At 33.8% G+C, this 18,184-nt stretch overlaps 1 protein-coding gene and 1 long non-coding RNA gene across 3 annotated transcripts; one reads left to right on the top strand and one right to left on the bottom strand.

Annotated features, from left to right (window-relative positions):
- The first annotated feature begins 318 nt into the window (after window positions 1-318).
- Window positions 319-1,898, top strand: LOC149400974 (uncharacterized). Its single transcript, XR_016296650.1, has 2 exons — window positions 319-649; window positions 1,677-1,898. It is a non-coding gene; the product is annotated as an uncharacterized LOC149400974 (long non-coding RNA).
- A 2,890-nt stretch (window positions 1,899-4,788) lies between these two features.
- On the bottom strand, window positions 4,789-12,705 carry LOC149400973 (putative LRR receptor-like serine/threonine-protein kinase At1g05700). Of its 2 annotated transcripts, none has more exons than XM_089611011.1 (13): window positions 12,513-12,705; window positions 11,897-12,437; window positions 8,377-8,858; window positions 8,119-8,257; window positions 7,962-8,033; window positions 7,796-7,867; window positions 7,642-7,722; window positions 7,174-7,337; window positions 6,853-7,091; window positions 6,646-6,772; window positions 6,404-6,466; window positions 6,124-6,316; window positions 4,789-5,789 (listed from the first exon to the last, which is right to left on the bottom strand). In XM_089611011.1, exons 1-13 carry the CDS (start codon window positions 12,613-12,615, stop codon window positions 5,372-5,374), a joined length of 2,694 nt encoding a protein of 897 aa, XP_089467137.1. In that variant the 5' UTR covers window positions 12,616-12,705; the 3' UTR covers window positions 4,789-5,371. The 2 variants fall into 2 exon arrangements, with proteins under 2 accessions (XP_089467137.1, XP_089467138.1); XM_089611012.1 differs by having other exon boundaries at window positions 6,853-7,073.
- Window positions 12,706-18,184: the final 5,479 nt, after the last annotated feature.

Below are 18,184 nucleotides of genomic sequence, written 5' to 3'. Positions count from 1 at the left end.
GAATAAGGATATTTGAGTAAACTCGATATTATTTTCCGAATAAAATTATTCGGAACATACTCGGAGACTTAAATATATTTAAGATAACGGGAATTAATAAGAATTTCTCGGTTATTTTTCCAGATTATTTTTTTATTAATTAAGGACAAGTTTGAGAGGATTTATTTGGAAAGGGCAACAAAGTGAGAGACGAGAGTGAAAGAAAAAGAGTTATGAGGGGTTGTTTCAGGAGACATGTGGCTCAATGAAGCGTTGCCAAGTGTAAATCTTATCCACTCACTCTCCCCCTCTTTTTTCTCTCTTTTCTCGGCCAACTCTCTCTCTCTCTCTCCCTCTTCTCTTCTTTTTCTTCTTTCCTTTTTTTTTCTCTTCTCCTTCGTCTGTTGTCCCGCGCGCACCAGCCACAAGAAAAAAAAAATTGTTGTTGCTTCCATCATCATCATCGCCGATCCTCTTCACCAGCACCCGACTTCATCTTCTTCTTCCTTTCTTCTCGTCGAGCGCCATCATCATCAGTCGAGCTCTCTCCACCGCACGCGCCAATCCAGAGAGAAAATGACGTCGTCGTGAGTTGTGTGGACACCGGAGCAAGCGTGACCACCGGAGAAGGAGTGAGTGAGGACCGGAGAAGCTTATTTCGTGATTGGAGGTAAGGAATTTCCTCTCCTTGGACTAGATTGAAATTGAATCTAGGGTTCATAGCGAAAATTGGGGGTTTTTGAATCCGAGTTGTTTATGTGAAATTGATGAGTTTTATGTGGTGGTGGGACTTGATTATTGATGAGTATGACATGAATTTGAGGATTGAAGATGAATTTCTCGTTGTGGGTTGATTTTTTTGGCCGAAAATAGGTTAGGTGTTCATGAGAATTGGGGTTTTTAGGGCTGAACATGATTTGATGATTTTTAGTGTGGATTTGATGATTTTCGGAGTGATTATGATCATGATGTTGGGACAATGGTGATTTTTTTTTTTTGGACGAATTATGGTTTGGAATTTTGTTGGCCGTGTGAACTTTGAGGTTTGGTTTGGAATGCTATTTGAAATTTTGTTGATTATGAGGCAGTGATGATTGTTGTGAATTTTGAATTATTGAGACTCGGTTGTTGTCTTGGCCGAGTGCTCGTTTTGGCCGTGTGTTATCTTGGCCGAGGATTTGTGTTGGCCGTGTTGTTATTTTGGCCGAGGACTTGTCTTGACCGGTTGTGTTTCGTGAATCTGAGCCTCGGGTTTATTTATTTTGGTGATTTTGCTGAGGATTCGCTTTGTTTGGTTTGATAGTTGGTTGAGATTGATGAAATGTGATTATTCCGTTTCGGGTTCGATTTTTGAAGTTGTGATTGAATTTGAAATTAGTGAAATTTGATTGAGATGTGATATGTGGGCTCGGTTTTGGTTGGTTGATTTGAGGATTTGGATTTGATGACAAGTTTTATGTGATTTATTGATAAGTTCAAGAATTTTATTGACAAGCTATGTTATTTTTTGATAAGTTTAAAGATTTCATGACAAGTTTGGAGATTTTGTGACAAGTTAGTTGGATTCATGTTTGGTTGTGTGACTTGTTTGGGTTCGGGTTTTTGAGTCGAGATGTCGAATTTGGAATTTTGGAAATTTGTAAGAGTTTGGATTTAAGGAATTAACTCGTTATCGGATTTCCGCGGTTTGATGACAGTTTTGGACGGACGAGTCGAAGGCGACGAATCCGGGTTTTGAAGATTTCAAGAAAAAGAGTTATCGAAGTAAAGCTCGATTAACTCGTGAGTTTTTTTAATCGCTTATAGCGTTTAAATACTCCTAGTTGGGTTTATGCAATGTATTTCCTTTAATAAATAAATAATTTATGATTATTTATTTAATAACGTTTGAGAATTCAATTTAATTATTCATTTTAGAATTCTCGGTTATTTTAATTTCGGATTAATTAACTTATTTAAGACTCATAATTATTATTGAATTTTATTTCGTATCATTCTCGATACGGAAGTTCGCGAGTCTTGAATAAGTTTAACTTTCGAAAAACCGGAGAATAATAAATTAAATTTTCGAATTCCGAACTGACTCAAACCTAATCCCGACAACGAACCCTATTTTTTCAAGTAATCTCGAATCCAATAACTAATGAACTTCCAACCTCGGATGCTAGTTCTTTTTGACGTTTCAACAAGTGTCAAGTATCACGGAGAGTGTGAAAATCAAGACATCGTCGGAAGTCGTCGAACTTTCTGTCGAGCTATTCCAGGTAAGCGTGGAGACATAAGTCAACTACTTACCAAGGGAATAATCATGTTTACGTGCATTTACGTGTTAATAATAATAAAGAGTATGAAAAGCCTTAAAAGACACAAACACTGAAGATTAAGGCTTCGGCCACTCTTTAGGGAAAATTTTAGTTGGGTTTTTACCCATAGGTTCAAACGCTAACTTGAACCAGCCACGTTGTTTCTTTGTTGTAGTTAGATCCCTCTGCTAACCATAGAGTTTGGCTAGATCTGAGGTGACAGGAGAACGGGTTGGACTCTCGGATTCGAGCCGAGGGTAGAAGTACCGAGAGTCACGTCCTGAGTCTTCGATATAAAACACTTAACGAGCATGAAAGGGAAACCATAATTCTTTCGGGATTAATCCCGAGACGCTCTCATGTTTGTAATTAGTTGTATACTTTATATGCTAGAGTATCCAAATAGTAAATAACGTTGTCGGTGGTACCCACAAGTCAATGACTTGTAGTTAGCGGACTTAAAAGTCCGTGCACTGAGTACTCATTACGTAATGGGTGAAGGTTGCGATTCGCGAGCTCATTGCGAGGCTGGAGACTCGACGGTAGCTGATGCAAGCACCGTATGGCGGAATGGGTAAAGGTCACGATTAGCGAGCTCATTGCCATCAGAGCCCAGTATGCGCTGACGTCATAATAAAAATGGTACCACTAGTGGATCCCAGACAAAACGAAAACTCTTAGGCCAGCGAAAGACTGTTGCTCTAGTCTGAAGTTGGTCTCTTGTCATTCCGGAGGTTATGATAGAGAGATGTATAACCTTGCGGAGTGACAAGTGTTAGCTAGGATGTGATCACACATTATGCATGCTATAGAAATAGCGGCATCTGCATGCTGCATTCTTCTGTGATTGTTTGCACGTCACATGGCTCTGCATTAGATGTTTTCCTTTCATAGGTTAGACTCCCGCTTACTGAGTCAATCGACTCATAGCTTTATGACCTTTGGTAATGTAGATAAGGGTAAGTCGACGATGTGAGCAACGGAAATGAAGATCGAAACCAGGCGTATATCTCTTGACCTATGAGCTACTGGAAACTCAATTAGGATCAAATTACTATACATTAGTATTTGTAAAACTTTGATTAACTACGCTTCCCAAACTATCCCATGTATATATACTTAAAATCGAGAGCTTGTGTATAAATAAGAGTCGTTATAAGACTCTAAGTCCTAAACTTCAAACGCGAAAATTTTTCCGAAGTTTTTGTATAACCACTAAAATGTTATATGTTTAATTATTATATGTTTAATATTTCCGCATTTTAAATTATGTAATATATTTACTTATTATATATTAAAGTTTCGCGTTGTTATATTTATATTGCGTACTATCTCGGGGTTGGCCTTTGGCTCGTGAGCGAGTTGATGACGTTCGCGAGTCGTTTGATTATTCGGATATTTCGGTCGCGGCTCGTGAGCGAGCTGATGACGTTCGCGGGTCATGACAGTTTCTTCCAAACGAGTCCAGAAAATCATTACAACCACGTCCTTGTCACAAAATTTTGTGACTAAAACCGTAACCGATCAAACTTTTTATTAATTGATTCAAATCGAGAATTTTCTCGTTTGTTCTCGATTAATTTAAATATATTTAAGGTTTCTCGGAAATAATTCTCATCCTTGAGAATTTATTTCTTAAATTAAATTCCGGAATATTTCCTTGAAAAATAATTTATTATTCGAGACGAATTCGATCAATCCTTTATTTATTCCGATATTTTCCTTTACCTTAAAATAATTTAAATTAATTCAATAAACTTATACGTCCATAACTCACTCAAAATATACTTGTAACAAACGGATCATCGTTTATTTAATTGTTCAAATTCACAAGTCGAACGTTACAAAAGTTTGTATTTTACACGAATACATGATTTCAAAAATAGCCATAGGTTTAACTAGAAGTCAACGGCGGAACATAGGAAGCTGGCGAAGAGGCCGAGCTCCGACGACATCGGGATTCTTTGGCCGCCGGCGGAGAAAGTGACAATCCTTCGCCGCGGCAAGTCGCTCGATTCGAATATCAATGTCTAATTGATTCTCCGACGGAACCTCCGCCGAGGCGGACCACATGGTTTTCACGGTCTCGATCGGGATTCTCAAAGCCACAGCGGTGAAATTATCGTCGACTATCCTGGAATTCAAATATGAGGCGATAGCCAGGCTATGGTTTGGAGTCGTAAACAAACTCTTGTCAAGCTCGCAAGCTATAGTGCCGGGGATTGATTTTTTTTAGTGTTTGATATTGATTTTTTTTCTTCTTCTGGAATCGTGATTACAATATAGGTTTTAAAGATTTGTTATGTACGATTTTCAAGTACAAGAGACATCGGGTTACACGTGCAGGAGTTCAAGGGGCATTCACATAAATACTCCTAATAATAAATATAATAATAATAAAAAATTTAATCCAAATAATGACAAACAAAACTTTATGACCACAATTCAGGTTGACAGAAAAGGATTACCAAACAAATTCTCAAATGATTATCTAACCATGGACAGGGTTTGAGGAAGGGCCCGTCGAAGGAATAGGCATTTGATTTTTTTATTTTTTATTTTATTTTCTTTTTTAATTGTGTTTTCAATTATTTTGTATTATAAAATGATATAATTAATATAAAATTAATTTTAAAAAAAAATATTTAAATCGTTTTTAAACCAGAGGAACTACCTACGCTGCAAGTGAAATGTAGCATGATGTATTTTTGCCACAAAATAAAGGAAATATGGTAGTATGATTCGGAAAAACATTAGGTATGGTCGCCGTAATTTGGTCGTTCTAAAAATGAACATTCTAAAACACTCGTAGCTCAAAATCATAATCAGTAGGACACATACACAAAAAAAAAACAAAAAAAAAACAAAAAAAAACAAAAAACAAAAAGCAAAAAAACAAAAAAAAAGTTCGAAATATCAGAATAGCAAAACAGTACCACACTAGTAAAGAGGACAGCAAATTAAAACAAAGAGAGAGGCATCACGATATTGGGATCGAGGATACCCGATCAGAAAACATGAATTCAAACGAAACAACAGCAAGCTGTATTGTACAATACATGATGAAATGGAAGTGAAAACTATCTGAATTACCGTGCCATTGGACGAGACTTGGAAACCGTATCAAGAATCAACAAATCAGACTTTGGATACATGGAATTGGCTGCCACATTATCTTTCGTTTGAGCAAGCTGCAATGCCAAAGAGTCCCTTAGTTCTGTCACTACCTGGCTCATGTTTGGCCTATCACTAGTCCTCAAGGACACACAAGACATTGCTAGCTCAACAACTTTCCATGCCGAGCTGACCTCGAACACTCCTCTAAGCTTTGGATCCACAATGTCTTTTATGTTGCCATTCTCGAGCATTAAAAGCACCCATTGACTCAAGTGAGAACTATCGTCTTTACCACCACTTACGGCTGGTCGGCCTGTGATAATTTTTAGTAGAACCACTCCGAAGCTGTACACGTCGCTTTTCTCGTTTAACTGTCCGGTGGTTGCCATACTGTGCCAGAGAGTGATTAAACAATAAAAAAAAAAGTTTATCGGTTAAACTTCTTTTCTTTTTTCTTCTCCTAGAGATCGACATGTAGTTAAACATGTGAATAAAGATTAACCGACAACCTTTTTTTTTTTTTTTTAAGGTTAGTAGGTGTAACAATTTTTAAGAGATTCAACTGCTCCTTTTTAAATAATTGTTGTCAACGAATCTGTTAATCGGATTATGGCCAGTTTTTTCTGGGTAATATTACCTGTTGTTAAGATAAATCGTTTAAGAAAGTGAATTAATTAAAAGACACATGCATACTTGTAATAGTAAAAAAAAACATTAAACTCACTCCGGGTCAAGATAACCAGGGGTTCCGGCGATATGCATGGTTGATACATGAGTGTCATCTTCGGTTAGGAAGAATTTAGACAAACCGAAATCGGCCAGTTTCGCCTGAAAAGTATCGGAGAGCAAGATGTTTGCGGTCTTTATATCTCTATGGATTATAGGTGGCTTACACCCAATGTGGAGATACTCCAACCCTACATTTTATTGAAATTTAATTAACGATGATATACATTGAAAAATTATGTAAAAAAAATGAAAAATTGACCAGCATTCTCACGAACCTTGTGCCGAGTCAATGGCTATTCGAAGCCTTCTTTCCCAACTCAAGATCCGACCTTGCTTACCTATTTAGATATGAAGTAAAGAACAAACATGAGACAAGGTAACCATAGGAAAAAAATAAATAAAGAAAAGAAAAGGAAGAAGATATAAGTGATGTAAGTACTATGAGTTCCCTCTCAAAACCAATTCAAAAGAGTAATTATATCCTTATAACCTTAGTTCTAAGAAGTTCAAATAATACCTGAAAGATGTGATTCTAAATCTCCATTGGCCATGTACTCGTAGATAAGAGCTCTGTTGATTCCTTGGTTGCAATATCCAACAAGGCTCGTCAATTTTCCATGGAAAACCGTCAAAACTAGCTTAACCTGTAAATCAAAGTCAAATCTGTGAAAATAAACTAGGAAGCAAAAAATCCCATCATAAAACATTACGGAGAGAGCCATGCCTCAGACTGAAATAATTGATATTGTCGCTCAGCATTAAATGCCCGGTTCGGAGGATGGCCCAATTTCACAGCCACTTCTGTGTCGTCCACTAAAACGCCATGGTACACGGTTCCAAACGCGCCTCTGCCTAAAACTCTCTCGAAGTTTCTCGTCATCTTAACTATCTCAGAGTATGTGTACTGCCGATTTTGGGTCTCCAACGAATTCCTTTCCGCGTTTGCTTCAGTTTTCCACACAACTATTATAAGGAGATATTTTCAATTATAATGTTTTTTTCCAGCAATTTCACAAAACCATACTAAAATATTTAGTAGTACCACCTTGTTTTATTTTCTTTTTAAGAACGACAAAAAAAAGCAATGCTAATGCCAGTAAGAAGAGCGATCCACCAATTGATGAAACCATGGGAACCATGATGCTGTTCTTCTTCTTGTTCTTATGTTTGCAAGCAGACGAGGTACACAAATCTTGATTTTCTTCGATGCTGACAGACAACAAGAATCGGTACGATATTTGATAATAGATAAAAAGTTTGAATAAAAGTTAGAAATTTCATTGTGATCCAAGTAAGGGTTTGATGGAACCGGAATATAGAATTCCTCATATTTTCTTTGTGTTGTTTGAATCAAATAAAATTGGAGGAAAAAGAAAACGTGATGGAAAATCAGGTTTTTTTTTTTTTTTTTTTTCCTCTTATTTACGATTCAATTTTCATTCTCCTTCAAACGTTCACTTTTTCTCACATTTTCGAAGTTTCTAAATGTATCTATATTAATAGAGAAAGAGACCTCAACGACAGTGAACCAATTTTCGATCTTAGGATGAGTTCAGCTGGAACTACGCCCGAGAGGTTGTTTCTCCTCAAGTTCCTGAACACAAAAATAAGCTCTGAAGCTCAATAACTGTATCGATATAACTAACTACAGGTGGTCACGGACGTACAGGATTCTTAGATTTGGCAGCCTGGTCAAAAATTGAGGTACTGATCCTGTTAAATTGTTGTTTGACAAATCCCTGAAGAAAATCAAATAAATAGATTACCGAGTAAACATGCTAAAAAAAGTAATGACAAATGTTCAAAATTTATGATTATTATTTTAGTACTTACAAGGATTCCAAAAAATTAAGATCGCCTATGGATCTCGATATTTCACCAGTCAGTTCACTCGAAGACAAGTCTCTAATAAACAAAGATGAAATAGAATTAGTTGTAGAGCTTAATATGTAATTAAGCACTAAACAAATATGTGAAACAGTGAAGTTACAGGGAAGTGATTCTGGAAGGGGTTGAGCCATCGGCGCTACAATTCAAACCCGTCCACAAGTAGTTGACTGGAAGACAAGGATCTCCGTTCCAGTTTTTCTTCACTCCATAGTAGGATTTCAAGTTCCCAATTGCAGCAGCTAGAATTATTCACACGTCCATTCACAGTGATGTCAGCCAGACTATAAAGACAACAGTAGCTAACTATATATATATATATATATATATATATATATATATATATATATCATATATATACCGTCATCTTCATCGGTCTCAAGCCGCGAAAAGTATACCAGATCATAAATCTCAAATGCGTTTAGAAGTGGAGGCAAAGTCGAATTCTCGAGCCTGTCAAGGGTAAGGACATAGCTCGATTCACCTTTCAAGGGTTCTGAAAACCAGATGGTGTGTGCGAGCAGGTAATTGGGGACGTGAGGACCATACATAAGATTTCCATTGACATTCACATTGAAGGCTCGAGATTCGTTGCGTTTGAGCCCCTGGATTTCGGCACAGTGCAGAAAGACATAGAATCCAGTGTTTTCATCACCAGACTCAAATTTAAACAGCAAAGGAGCGCTCAAATTTTCCGGCGTCACCGCGGTGTTCATCACGATGCTTGGCGGTAGAAATGCATAATCTGCGCTGGTAGTATGCACAGTTTCCGAAGTCGACAATCCTCTCCATTTCGGGTCAGAATACGAACTCCAAACGCGATCAACAATATCATTCGGATACCTAGATACATATATATTTTTTTTTTCAAAAAACTATTCACTATTTTTTTTAATTTAATATTGCGTAATCATTAACAAAACTTTGATTTTACAAACTAGCTAACATTTTGTTAATTTTGCAATCTAGATATTAACAAAAATAAACGAGATAATAAAGATAAAAATATCCTTATATATACTAGTCAACGTTACCAAAATAAATGATAAAAAAAAATTAACCGAATAAAACCAATAAACACAATTAATGAGTAATAAAAAATAAAAAAAATTCATTCCCACGTTTTTAGCGAATAATTACTTTTTAGAATACTCTCTATTATATTAAATAATTGAAATTCAGTTTAAAATTACTACTAAATAACTCCTAATACTAAGGAATATATTTTACAAATGCATTCACGAAATCTACAACAAATTTGTAGAAAATTTGTAATATAAAAATTAAGGTGGATATGAATCCCATATAAATATGTCAAGTATAAACTCAAATAAATCCAAATAAACAAAATACATGTAAAATACAGGCTTCATAATTTTGAACGACAAGCAATGAGAATGAACTAGACATCGAAAAAAACATACAAAATAAACCAAAATAATGTGTAGGTGTTATATATATATATATATATATATATATATATATATATATATATATATATATACATATATATTTAAATGTTTTTATTTCTATTTCATTTCACACACACACATAATTCAATTTTTTGACAAAAAATAACTAGGGATTCAACAGTAAATGAACAAAATCTTAATAATGCAATGTATGTTGAAAAAAATATTTTTTAAGCATTCATTTAAAGTTGACTAAATAGAAACGTTTTAGGTGATTTAGTTAATATGTAATTTCCTTTTTTTATATGCAATATAATTATTTAGAGGCTTTGTAGATTTGTAGTAAAAAGTAAATAATAAAATTGGGATGTAGACAACGTTTAGGAAAATAGCTCATGACAATTAAAGACAGGTGCTATGAGCTCCGAATTTTTAGAAAAATTTCAACTTACTTTCTTAATTAAAAATAAAATTTTTACAAATTTCGTTTCTTAGCTTTTCTCTGTAAACCCAAAAACCCATATTAATCTTCATTAAGTTTTCATTTATTTCCAAATAAATTCCAGTTATTTACATAAAATAAAATTACATAAATTTTTAGTTTTTCATAGAAATAGCTTGGAGTAGCACTGAGAAGGAAGGACGATGATAATTACGACCCTGAAGCTTTATTATGCCTTGGTCTTGAAAATGCGGATCAAAAACCACCTATCGTCGGTGAACAGAAAATGTACCAATGGTGGACTCCGACGGAATTCTACAGTAGTAGACAATACTTTTCATCCAATAGAATGAGTCTATTTTTGAAGCCCTCCTCTCCACGAATCCGTAGGATTTGGAATCACTCAATTTCGATTTCATATGATGAAGATATGGATTTTTGATGTTTTGATGAGAAAAAAAAAATTATATGAGAAAGAAATAGTGACGAATCACTCTAGCAAAAAAAATGCTTTTTAAACGAACTGCAAAAACGGCGTCATTTTGTTAAAAATTGAAAAATTGAGCGGAAAAAACAAACCATAAAAAATTTGTTGAAACCTGGAAGCGACTTTAGAAGCGAGTTTATGCTTTTAAAGTGCGAAAAAAAAATTTAGAAGCGATATTTGTCATTTCTAATTTTTTTTTTCAACTAGAAATTTTGGATTTCCGTTCACTATATTCTGGAAGCGGCAAGTCGCTTCTAATATCAAAATATCGCGTCTAAAATTAAGTGTTATTTCTAAAAATATTATTTGTAGTAGTGAATATTGATATTAATAAATAATATGAAAATCTAGACATGTCTTGTATTATATATATATGTAACTAATTCGTAACTACCGTAAGTTACGAATATCTAGATCCATAAAAAGAAAATTAAATTAAGTGTATAGAGATTGTAAAAAAATAATTTAGTAAAATTCAAATAATTATATGATAAAGAGTATAAAGATAAATTGAATTAAGGGGGAGTTAAACATACAGTCCATTTAAAGTCTTTATTTTAAAATTCTAACCAAAGTTTTTAAAAATTAAGAAAATAGTTCAAAGTCAAGCAAGACGCTGCACCGTGTTATAGAGACGCAGGCGTGAATTGGGCTATCTTTTTAATATTTTAATACTCAGAATATAATTTTATTTAGAAGTAGTTATTTAGTTAGTTAGGTTTTTCTACAATTAAAAATAAAAAAAAATAGAGGAAGAAATAGTAAGAAAGGAGAGCAAATAAATTGAGTGAAAAACTCCGTTTCTAAGAAATGCTAATATACATGATTTTAAAGTTTTAACAAAAGTAACATAAAGCAATATTTATCTTATAATGAAAAATAAAAGTCGTTTTACCCAACCACGAACGGTTACTTAATTATGTATAAAAACCAAGAACCAAAAGTACCCCTAAAAAGAAATGGCAAATGAACCCAATATGTCGTTCTGCTCATTGATTAATCTTTATTTTTACGAGTTGTTATCCAAGCTTTTATTGGTAATTTAAGTTTAATTTTTAACCAAAAGGGTTTTTTTTTTTATTATTATTTTTTTTTTTGAGAAGTAAAAAGCTTTAACCAATAAGAAACCAAAGGGTTTGAAAAGTTCAATTTCACATGTACATCAATATAATACGAGTATCATTATTTTCCTCGATACCCGAAAGAACGAATAAGAAAAGTGTGGATACAGTGAATTTTAAATATTTAATATCATAAAATATTATTTTTGTTAAAAATGTGGGCATAACTCTCGCTTTATAAACCCAGCTCTCAAATGGTGTCACACACTTATAGAAGCATATTGGTCCTAATACGCTCTCATATATATAATAGATTTAATCTCAGATTCAATTAACATTGAGATGATTAACCTGTCTATAACCTATATTAAAGAACATAAATGATAGATCATGTGGGAGTACTTTCTGATAGTTTTTACTTAGTCATATAAAAAAAACTTCTTTTTAAGCAACACTGCTCCGAATAAATTATTAATCACCTGTATGATTCAGTGGTAGTTGATCCAACATCATATCGAACAAAGAGCCGTAGCGATTCGTTAGGTTCATACTGGTATGTGTCGTTCTTGAGGGGCCGGAGCTCGAGTGCAGATATGAAAGGAGTCCCATATCCAGTGTTGCCAAGACAAACATGAATATAGTTCCGAGACGGCAAATGTATGATCTCCTTTACCTCGGGAGTCTCCGCGTCTACAAGCTCAACGATGTCCCAGAAGTTTGGTCCCATGTAGAGATCAAACTTTGGGGGCGAGTTTTTTCCATCGTAGTTTCCATAGAAGAATGTGGCTCGGATCAGGTATAAGGTTCCCTTTCTGGTATTTGTGGTGTAACAATGTCGGTTTTCCTCAGGGAAGCTTCTAAGCGTCAGCAAATGCTGTTGTTTGTTGACTCTGTACTCCGGCGAGACGACTTTGCTCTCACCACCACTCACGAAGGCCGCGTCTGATACATAAGTTAATTTGGTTTTCTCCTCCATGTACATCGAATTTTCCGCCAACCCACAATCTATGCTTATAAACCCTGAAAAAAAAAAAAAAAACTTTTCAACATCGAAATTTTTAGTGTATTCCGGAATAATTAACTAGATATACGTACCTGATATGTCCTCGGAAAGAGCAACCAATATAAGTACTTCATATATAACAAGAAATAATATTGCAATGTGTAAATGCTTGGATGTATCTTTGGCAGAACTCATTGCTGATCTTGAGGTCAGAACTGAAATTGATATGCTGTCAAGCTTAACGAGAGAGCTTTTTTTTTTCTTTTTTTCTTTTTTTCCTTTCACATAGCTATATGTCTTTGGAGATATACATATATATAAATTAAATTTTTATCTCCCAACCAATACATTTAGGATAAATTGCCTGGTCAACACTTTTTTCCTTGTTCATGCACTAAATGCAACCGATTATATGCTGGTGGGGGAAGTGACTGGATAGGAAATATATGTTAGCTAGGTGATTTTGAAAATTAAATTTTTTTTTTGCTTTCTAAAATTTCCATAATAGAGACAGGGTTTCAATCATTTTTGTTTGCCTAAATTCATTATCTTGGGATGTATAAAAAAAATAAAAAATAAAAAAAAGTCCTAAACTCTATAGCTAATTAGCCAATAGCAAACTCAAGTTTTGTTAATTAACAAAAATTTTGTTAATTTTCTAAAATAGCCATAAACAGAAATTAACGAGGATCAAATATCCAAAATACCATTCATTAAACATTTCAAAAATAAAAAAGAGTCATTAAATGAGTTGACTGTAGTCACGTTTAATGAGTCTCATATCTCTCTCTCTCTCTCTCTCTCTCTCTCTCTCTCTATTAACGATGACCTTGTCTTCGTAGTCTCCTAGATTTATTCAGGTTGCGTTTTTGCACAAATTTACCGACATTAACGCAAATAAACACAAATATACCGAGATTAATTAACAAATATTAGCTGCAAAAAAAAAAACAAAAAAAAAAATGTAGAACACGACTACATATTAACATAAATAAATTATTATAAACAAAAACTAACGACAATTTATAATAATACAAATATCTACTTATTATTTTTTTTATTCTCACAGACCCATAGGCTTCTCCTCATTAAGATTCTTGTTATTGTTGAGGAAGGAGAGAGTGTGGGTGGCAACGATGTCCCCGGGGGAGCTGATGCATGGGTGGTGGTCGGTGACGGGCCGGACGCCATGGAGGATGGGGACGAGGGAGCAGCTGAGTCGAGACGGTCCACGTGGAGGAATTGGCCGAGCTGAATCTTGTTGCTGAGAATGAGATCGAATTGATCCTTAGGGAGGGAGCGAAAATAGATTTTCCATTTTCGGTTGCAAAAATTGAGATCGAAGACCGATGATCATAAATAACGTTGTCGGGACTCGGATCGTCCGGATTTGAGGGTTTCTTCATGTTACGAAATAAATCACACACGCAAGAGTACGTGTCTCCCAAGTAATATAGTGTACACAAAGTACGAGTATCGATCCCTCGAGGACTAGCAATTTATAACGCTTTACTCTAACTTGTAGCGAATTGATTCCAAGAAAATGTGAAGTGATTTTAAAACGATTAACAAAACTAAAGAAACCAAAGCAAAGAATTAAACATGAGTTTTTCAGATAAGAGAAAGTAGGGGTCACGATTTCACCGGAACTAACTAGGTATGGGATTTCGGGTTTGAACAACAAAAGCTACTCCTATGGATTCTAATCTCACTCTATCAAAATTATTAACTAGTCTCTCTCGAATGTTCTAGCAAACCTATGTAATTGACGGATTATTATCCTCTCGGCTTCTAATCCTATTAAAACAATCACACGCAATACGATAAGAGTTCAAGCGACTACATAAATTGCCTAGATTTTCTACTAACATAGGATCAACTATGAAGACATGAAAAAAAACACGATTATTTACTCTCTCTCGAGTAGCTAAATAATCTTAGATAACAACTCTAATGGTGATCAATCACTAGCAATGTTCAAAATATCGGGATATATCGGTGATATATCGCCGATATATCGTTTTTTGAAGAGTCTCGGTAAAATATCCGTTGTAATCGTTATCGTTTTATAAATATCGGTAAAATATCGATGATATATCGACAAAATATCGTTTAGTTAAAAAATCCAAAATATCGACAAAATATCGTCCAAATTTGAAAATATCGTTTTTTTTTTAAATTTTTTTTATTTTATTTTTTATTTATTATTTCTTATTATTTATACATTTTACTTATTAATTTTACTTAGTATAATGATATTATCAATATTTCTTTATTTATATTTTATTATACATATAAATATATGTATGATACATAACGTATTATATATATAATATCTATACTAAATTACTAATAGACTAAATAATTAAATATATAATACTATTCTTTTTTTTATTATTTTAAAGAATATTTGTAATGTAGTAGAAAAAATATTACAATTTCTTTGAAAAAATATTTTATTACATTTTTTAATATTGAGAAAGTAATGTAAATATTAATAATGTATATCTATAAGAAAAAAGTTATAGCTTATAGGTATATTTTAAATTGATTGTTTTATTAGAAATTTAAAAATATAAATAGTGGTACATATTTTATTATATTTTGTTATAAGATTTTTGTCGATATATCCGTCGATAATCGATATATCATCGATATATCACCGATATAATCGGTAGTCGGTATTAAAAGTGTTATAGAATATCCGTCGATATATCCGTCGATACTCGATATATCCGTAAAATCAGAACCTCGGTATGGGTATCGGTATCGATATTTTGAACATTGATCACTAGAAAGTATTAAGAACAATTCATATCAAGCAATCCATAATAATGAAGGAAACAATAATTATCTAATCCTAACGAACCCCCCAACCATTATCAATCTCGGTTACATCGCAACCCCATAAGAAAGCTAGCCTCTAATGGTGTCCATAATCAACGCTAAACATAACAGAATAATTAAAAACAATAAAATAAATATTGACCCCGTTTGGCATAGATTTGTTTTTTTAAAAAAAAGTGCTTTTATTTTTTTCAAAAACTGACAAGGTGTTTGGTAAACTGTTTATAAAACAGTTGTTGCAGATAACAAAAACTGATTTAGCGTTTGGTAAAATAAATATATTATAGTAAAAAGACTAAAATAGACATGTTCTTAATAATTAAATAATAATTATTAATATGCTTATTTATATACATATATATTAATAATATTTTCTACGAGTATATTATAGTAATTTAAATATCAAACTTAAAAACACTTTTCTAAAAGCTAAGAATCTTAGCTTTTCCATCTCATGTACAAAATCTAAAATCGCTTTTGAAGTTTTTTGTAAAAACAGTTTTGTCAAACACCGGATAAGCAGTTTAGTTTTTTCTAAAAACAAAAACATGGCTTTTTAATCCCAACCAAACGCAGCTATTGAAAGCAAAAGAGAATTCATATTAAATAAAATTGATGTTCAACAATAATTTAGAAAAATAAAATAAATAAAAGAAGAGAAGAAAGAAGAACGAATGAATTCGGAGAAGGAGAACTCGTCGGGTTGTCAATTCCGTTGAAGAACGCATTTTTTCTCTTCCAAAAGCTCACAAGAACAACAAAACAATAAAAAGAGAAACTTAAACAAAAGGGAATATGTGTTTTTGAGAGCTTATAGTCGAATATATAGATCAATGGGTGATTTTCGGAGCATATTGGGCCTTTGAAAGGGTTCAAATGGCCCAAAAACGGAAAGAAATTCCGTTAAAACCCAAAGAAACGTGTGGCGCGCATGTCAAGGGCTCACAGCGCGCGCTGGTAGTCTGAAGATCCTCGCGGCGCACAGTTTTTCTTTGTGACGCGCGCACTGTTTTTGTATCGGCCGTATCTTCTTGTTCTGATGTCCGATTTTCGCAAATATATATGCGTTGGAAAGATAAGAGATAGCTCTATCCGATAGTGAAAATAATTCATCCAGAATATTCACTTCAGAATCTCAAATCATGCAGAAGAAGACGCCATATTTCTTGATTAGCTCTAACTCGTCCGAAAAATCATCAAATCATCCCAAAGTTGCTCCATTGCCCTCAATATACTTTTATATCATGAAAACCTATAATAAAAAATAAAAACACAAAATATCAAAAACACCTAAGGATTCGCTTTGATTCAAGTTCGGGAACGAGAGATTTATACGTAAAAAACGCACTCATCAAATATCCCCAAATTTGAACCGTTGCTTGTCCTCAAGCAACACAAAAAAAAAACTAGACAGTAAAATAAACATGTCAAAGAAGTTACACTAAAAACGAATGGTAATCACAAAGTTTAACAACAGTGTCAAGTGTTAGTTAAATGTCTTAACCTACAAAAATTTCCGAATCCAAGTCAATCATCATATGAAACAAAAAAAAAAAAGAGATTGACTAAATGGCCTTTTGCTACACGTTCCCGATCAAAATACCCGTGTGTGAAATGTGTCCCGAAATAGAGAGCTATCGAATCGAAAGTTCGTTCACGCCTTCTAACATCAGATGCTCAAAATAATAGATGAAATACACGACTCGAACACCATAATGTTTTTCGCCACTCACTCTCCACTAATGCAAGACACTTACCGAGGAAATCAATAGGGCTTTATCGGCTTGTAATGTTAGGCTAGGGTCAACGGTAGGATAGGATAAAAATATGGCTCAAACGTCAACCTAGCGACTCAATCTCATCAAAACTCATCAACTCTCACATGATATTAACTACTCACCATTCCCACGTTCATGGCACACAATTTTGCAGTTTCCTTTCCTCTAATTCTTTATTTCCCTATGTTTCCCGCCAAACTTCAACTAAGCAACGTCTAGTTACTAAAACTAATGTCACAGAATACTACGCCAAAAACTAATACAAATAAATAATAAGACGCATAAATTAAACACTCTTTTTTGTATTTTTTTGTATTTTTTTTTCTTTTTCTCTTTTTTCTCTTTTCTTTTTCTTTTCTTTTTTTTTCTTTGATACAAAACAATAAAAATAAAAACGAACAATCACTGGCTACTCAAAACCCCGGGACGAATGTGTGTGCATAAATGGGAAATGGGACTTGAGCTTGGGCTTGGGCTTGCTTGTGGTAACTCTTATCTTTTTATTGTAAAATTCACCTCTTAAAGTTTAATTCCGCAAATAACATTTTTATTAGTTTGGAAATTAATCTCAAGTGTGTTGTAACCATGCAATTAATGCAGCGGTTTGCCTCTTGAATTAGAAGGTATCTGAACGTTTTGAACCGTTTGCATGGGTGTTTATCAGCGTACTAATTGAGTTTTAATGCGTTTAAGGGCCATAATGGCTGACGTTTTGTGTGGTTCGAATTTCATAACTACTCTGACCTTGTGCCTACATATAGAGGCATTGAGCTCTCATTCAGAACACACCAAAAAAGGAAATGAATTTTCTCTCTCACTCACTTTGTTCCTCTCCTCCCGAAATTGTTCTTGTTTTTTTTTTTTTTTTTTTTTTTTTTTTTTTTTTTTTGTAGTCGGTGTTAGTGTTCTGCCATAAGCAAAGTTCGTCAGAGAAATTCTGTTGATGCTAAGTTCTTCTCGCTCCGCCTTTGTATTGAGGGAGGTAAATTGCTCGTCATTTTCAGCACCGTGGGAGAGCAATATTACTTTAAGAAAATCGTCGAACGGTCCTCCGTGTTTTTCGTCCTTATTTCCGTCATAGTCTTTTTGCTACCTTATTGTTGTTGTTTATTATTTAATATTTTTTTTCCAAATTTGTA

Source organism: Urtica dioica, chromosome 4, assembly GCF_054948205.1.
Source record: "Urtica dioica subsp. dioica isolate 48M chromosome 4, U.dioica_male_clone48M_v1_H2, whole genome shotgun sequence".
Lineage (NCBI taxonomy): Eukaryota > Viridiplantae > Streptophyta > Magnoliopsida > Rosales > Urticaceae > Urtica > Urtica dioica.
The sequence above is the reverse complement of the archived record's forward strand: the minus strand, read 5'-3'. Positions and strand labels throughout refer to the sequence as shown.

Bases quoted from the DNA above. Each gene is read 5' to 3' on its own strand.
- LOC149400973 (XM_089611011.1), bottom strand. From the start codon at position 12,615: ATGAGTTCTGCCAAAGATACATCCAAGCATTTACACATTGCAATATTA. The intron at 7,868-7,961 runs GTAAGTACTAAA...GATTTTCTTCAG, and splicing joins CTTAATTTTTTGGAATCCTT to GGATTTGTCAAACAACAATT. The intron at 6,467-6,645 runs GTATTATTTGAA...ATATCTAAATAG, and splicing joins TTTAGAATCACATCTTTCAG to GTAAGCAAGGTCGGATCTTG.